Below are 5,325 nucleotides of genomic sequence, written 5' to 3'. Positions count from 1 at the left end.
GTTTTCTTTCAATTTTTAATATTATATATAATTAAACTTTGAATTGCAATTTTGTTAAAAATATCCATTTATAAAATTAGCTGATAAATATTATTTTTCTCGCAATCAATATCTTTAATTATATTCGGGAAAATTATATAATATTAACTAATAAAAGAAAATAAAAAATGAAATTATCTCGATAATAACAAAATTCAAATAAGAAATAGGTAAAATAAAATCCAGAAATAAAGCAGTTGTCATACTGCAATTAGTTTCGTAGCACCATTAAATATTTCTCCACTCTCGTTGACTTATTTTTCTCTCTCTCTCTCTCTCTCTCTCTGATAATATTATTTAAGTTAGTCACGTTTTGCTGAGGCGAAAGTTTTGGCCAATCCCGAAATGCAATCTATTTTGTCCGAAAACGTTGTACTTTCGAATCTACTTCCGCATGTAACTTTCGAAAGTACAATATAATCCCTATGACATAAAACGAATTTCTTTGAGAGAAAGAGAGAGAGAAAAAAAAAGAAAAAAGAAAGAGAAAGACAGAGAAGAAAATTCCCGCAGACGATGTTTTTGTTCGCCGGAACAAAAGCAATGGCAATAGTTGGCTTCAAAATTGTGCCATATTTCAAGAAATGACTCGCACAATGCGTTACATTCTTCTTTTCTACCAGTAGGATTTTTTAAGCTTTGTTATCGGCAATCCTTTTTTGCATGATACTTTACATTCTCCTCGCGGAACATATACATCAACATGGCTAATAAAACGACAAATAGCGAAAATTGATATATCTGGATTCGTACAACCATTCGTGCGACCACTTGACGAAAAGATTGACAAAATAGTTGCCATAAGTGATCTAAGGCTAATCAAAGTTATAAGAGCAAATGTTTTTTTTTGCGTACTAAATAAAAAAGTTGTACTTTAGGATAAGTAAACAAACAATCAAGGAATAGTTTAACTAATACTTTAAACCACAGAAAATAATATTTACATTTTTATCTTAAAGCTGGTTTTTTCTTACAAAAACTTATTTTAAAAAATTGAGAGATAAAACTCTGAAAACATATTTTTGTGGTATAAAAAATTATTTAAATTGCATGTCATGCATGAAATCCTCTTATAAATTTATACTCATACAGAATGAATATAAGCAAAAATAAGTAAATAAAAAATTATCAATGACGAAATTATTAGTCGTTTCAATTCAGTAAAAAATCAATATAGCATTATGGTATTTAATATATCATTGATATGTAAAATAAACGTAAAACATCATTTAATAATTATCAAAATTATTAAAAAAGATTGTTTATTGTTTTATGAATAATATAACAGACGAAATATCGATTTTATTTAAAAATCTGTATATCACACTTTATTTAATAATGTTTAATAATAGATGAAGATACTTATCAATCAATATATTTAAATATATCATACTTTCATCATTTATATTCGATTAAGATAACGTAATATTCATAAACGTTTTCCTTTAATGATTTATATCACTTTAGCAATCGAAAAAATTCATTTTCCAAGCACAATATATTAATCCCATAAACGTGTTCAAAGTTTAAGACGTATCGACATTTCGGACATATCGCCGACGGAAAAACGAGAGAAAATTCGATCATCACGAGCTGTATTCCCGACTACGGAATATCAGATGCATACGAAAACGTAGCATAATTCATCCTGCATTTCGACGCATGATTTGTTATCCGTTTACGGTGCACAATTCGCGCGGATGTACGCGAAACAAATTGTTGCTGTCGAAATAGATTTTCCTCAATCAAAGGCCAATCGGTTCTGTTACGTTAAGGTGGTACGATCGTCTAGATTGCTGTGTATATCGATATAATATTTATATGGATGTCGAAAACGAGATAAAATTTTTATTCCGATACACGTGTCGTTCAAAAAACAGATCGGGACGAATGCGTGCCAAATCACCGAATGCAAGAAAGAATATTCAAAATTAATATAAAAATATAAAATGTCGTGACGAGGGAGAATTAAAAGATACGTTGGAGGTGACAGTTAAATTCGCTACGGCTCTGCGTTCTCACTCAGTCCTGCCTGAGCAAAATATTTTCAATTTGTGACCCTTCTAAGATCGTTATACATCATAATCATAAACAAGTATTGTACCAGTAGAATATAAAACTTATCGTTAGTCGTATGTAGTTCTCTTGTGACACGTAACGCTATTACCCTTGTTTTTCATAACTTTCATTATTTTTCATAACTTTCATTATTGCAATAACGTAGATAAAGAAATGTCACCTAATCCGCAAATTGAAAATAAGGTAAAAAATAACAATTTAATCCATTTTATAAGATTTACAAATATATAAGAGCGTTATTAATAATTATATTTTTAGGAATCCGGGAAATGTGCAATCCAGGAAGAAGACGAAGTTCCATTCCAGAGAGTGAACAATACTATCATTGGCAAAAATTGTTCAAGTAATTATATAAATCTTGGAGATTTGATTTTAAGCGCATTTATAAGTAGGCCAAAATTCGTTGGCCAGGTAAGACATTTTAATAATAAGATTTATTTAACATGATGGTTAACATGATAGTGATTTAATATACGGGTGTAGGAAGGAGGCATTGATTAATTAGAAAGCAAAATTATAATATTCTACCAGATGAGATGTATATTTAGTATATTATTTAATACAAATGCAATTAACATATTTTTCGCAGATAGATGCGGAAACGGGAGAAGAAGTTACATTCCAGCAGATGAGGGAGAAGAGCGTGAAGTTAGCATTATGGCTAAAAAAACAAGGCATTAAAGAGAACGACGTAGTAACGATATGCACACGCAATCAAATGCAAGCCTACATGCCGTTTCTAGCATGCATATATCTCAATCTTACTGTGAATCCGTGGGATACCGGATATTTGAAAGGTATAGTCTGGTCTTTCCTCGGAAAAAAAATTCGGAAAATAATTTCTTTTTTATCACATATATTCCTATATATGTATCTCTTCTATTTACTCAATAACAAATTTTTTTCAGACAATATAAGAGTTCTTTATTTTTTATTGGAATTTAATCCAGACGTAATTTTTATTGACGATGAAATTAGTTTACTTCTCAAATGGGCTCTCCTGCTCATGCAATACCGCGATATACCAGTTTTTTCGAAAGTAATAATTCTTGATGAAAAATTACACAGTGAATATGACTCTCTCGGCTCAATCTTGAGCAGCGAGTTTGATCAGTTTGACATCGATATGTTTACGTGCGCAGAACATAATGAAAAGAAAAATACGATAACGATGTTTTCTTCCAACACGGCGAATTATCCTGGCCAGGCGCTCATTTCTTACGGAGCGTTCCTGGCTCCATCGAACGATCAAACGCCGATTATGAAATCCGACGACATTGGTCTTTGGTACGAATCTCTAAATTGGACTCATAGTCTACTGTTGACTATTCGTTGTATACTTTGGTATGTGACAGCGATCAAGCCATCCACGTTCGATCAAGAAAATTTATGCCAAATAATAGATAAATATAAGGTAACTTGAAAACATAAGAATCGAGAATAAAAATAAAATATATAACATCCTCCATTTTTTTACTTAATAAACTTATTTAATAAAATAGCATTAAAAAAATTTACTCAATCGTGTGTTATCTTCAGGTGACGTGGGTGTTTCTTAAAAGCAATATGTGCAATAAATTATCTAACACCGACATTTTTAAAAAATACAAACTCTCTTCCTTGAAAAAAGTGCTATTCGGTGATACAGCAATTAGACGCGAAGTTCAGGAAGGTCTTATCAAATCGTTACCGAACGCATCTATCGTTCAAGTATACTGTGCGTATATTTGTTACAATTATATTGTAATCAATATTTAACAATATAATATCTAAAGTCAACAATCCTTGGATTATTTCAGGTCTTTCGGAAACAGGTGTAATCGCTTATCAACGGCATACCGGTAAGATCGGGTCTAGCGGTTACGTGAGTAATAATGTTCGATTAATGTTTGTTGATTTGAAAACGAGACAACCGGTGGGTCCAAACACATGTGGCGAAATCTGGTGCCAAACTCCAATCACATTGACAGTTCCTGACCTGATAAAAACATTAGAGAGTAAATACGATGTGAAACGTACGAACGAAGGTCCGTTACAGCTCTTTTTAATTGATTTCATAATTATTATTTCTAAAATACCTTATAAAATTCAATAGTTATGCAAACTATTAATGAAAACAATAATGCGTATCTCTTAGGATGGTATTATACCGGAGATGTGGGCTACTTTGACGAAGACGGCGATATTTTTGTCATTGGTAAATTGAAAGATATGATTAAATGTAAAGATTGTAATATTTCGCCGACAAAAATCGAAGAAGTATTACAACGTCATCCAGATGTATCCGAAGCTGCCGTGGTTGGTCTGGAAGATGAAATCGAGGGCCAGGTTCCGCAAGCATTTGTTGTAAAAATGCCAGGAGCAAAGGTTTAAAAGCTGTTTGCTTCTCATTAAATCAAGCGAATCTGTTTACGGAAAGTTCATGTCATTGTTTCTTATAGGTGACGAAAGAAGAACTAATGGAATTTGTGGAAGATAATATAAACGACGACAATTATGCACTTCGTGGGGGACTGTGCTTCCTTAAAAACAAAATGCCATACCTTCCCAATGGAATAATCGATCGATCGAGGGTTAAACATATGTTATGTATAGATGACGATTAAGATAAAGATAAAGATGTGAAGATGAGTAAGCCTACATTTTATGATTATCAAAAGTATACATAACATATCAATAAGCCATATAAAATGTTCATTATTTATAATAATTTATATGTCATTACATTATATATCTAAATCTCAAATTTAAACTAAATTTAAAATTCCATTAAATTTTATTTAATTAACCATAATAAAATTAATCAAAAAATGTATATTGTTTGTTCGCTCTCCAATTCATAAAGAGCAGTCCGTTTTTTTTTATTGCCAATAAAAATATGCTTTTAAAACATCCTGTATAATATTAGAATACATAATATCAAAATAATAAATTTCTAATCTGCATTTTAATATGTAATTTTGTATGTAAATAAAAAACTATATGTAAAAAATTATATTTGTTGTTGAGTTTTATTAGCACATAATATTTTATATCAAATATATTTTTTAGTAATAATATAATGATTTATACTGTGATATATTTGATAATAAACAAATTTTTCGTTATATAAATAAAATTATTAAGAAAATATATTATTCGTATAAATATATGAACATCAATAAAGAAATATAATATATTCAGCATATATATATACACAAAAACATT

The 5,325-nt window shown here is 30.2% G+C and overlaps 1 protein-coding gene across 1 annotated transcript; it reads left to right on the top strand.

Moving 5' to 3' along the window:
- The first annotated feature begins 2,115 nt into the window (after positions 1 to 2,115).
- LOC115235165 (luciferin 4-monooxygenase-like) lies at positions 2,116 to 5,019 on the top strand. The gene is made up of 8 exons (XM_029806769.1): positions 2,116 to 2,301; positions 2,377 to 2,529; positions 2,708 to 2,915; positions 3,027 to 3,532; positions 3,658 to 3,835; positions 3,918 to 4,145; positions 4,256 to 4,485; positions 4,560 to 5,019. Exons 1-8 carry the CDS (start codon positions 2,272 to 2,274, stop codon positions 4,722 to 4,724), a joined length of 1,698 nt encoding a protein of 565 aa, XP_029662629.1. The 5' UTR covers positions 2,116 to 2,271; the 3' UTR covers positions 4,725 to 5,019.
- Positions 5,020 to 5,325: the final 306 nt, after the last annotated feature.

This window comes from Formica exsecta, unplaced genomic scaffold (assembly GCF_003651465.1).
Source record: "Formica exsecta isolate Colony F162 unplaced genomic scaffold, ASM365146v1 scaffold211, whole genome shotgun sequence".
NCBI classification, from domain to species: Eukaryota; Metazoa; Arthropoda; class Insecta; order Hymenoptera; family Formicidae; genus Formica; species Formica exsecta.
Note: the sequence above shows the minus strand (reverse complement) of the source record. Positions and strands in the feature narration are given on the sequence as shown.

Bases quoted from the DNA above. Each gene is read 5' to 3' on its own strand.
- LOC115235165 (XM_029806769.1), top strand. From the start codon at position 2,272: ATGTCACCTAATCCGCAAATTGAAAATAAG. The intron at 3,533-3,657 runs GTAACTTGAAAA...TGTTATCTTCAG, and splicing joins AAATAATAGATAAATATAAG to GTGACGTGGGTGTTTCTTAA. The intron at 4,486-4,559 runs GTTTAAAAGCTG...TGTTTCTTATAG, and splicing joins TAAAAATGCCAGGAGCAAAG to GTGACGAAAGAAGAACTAAT.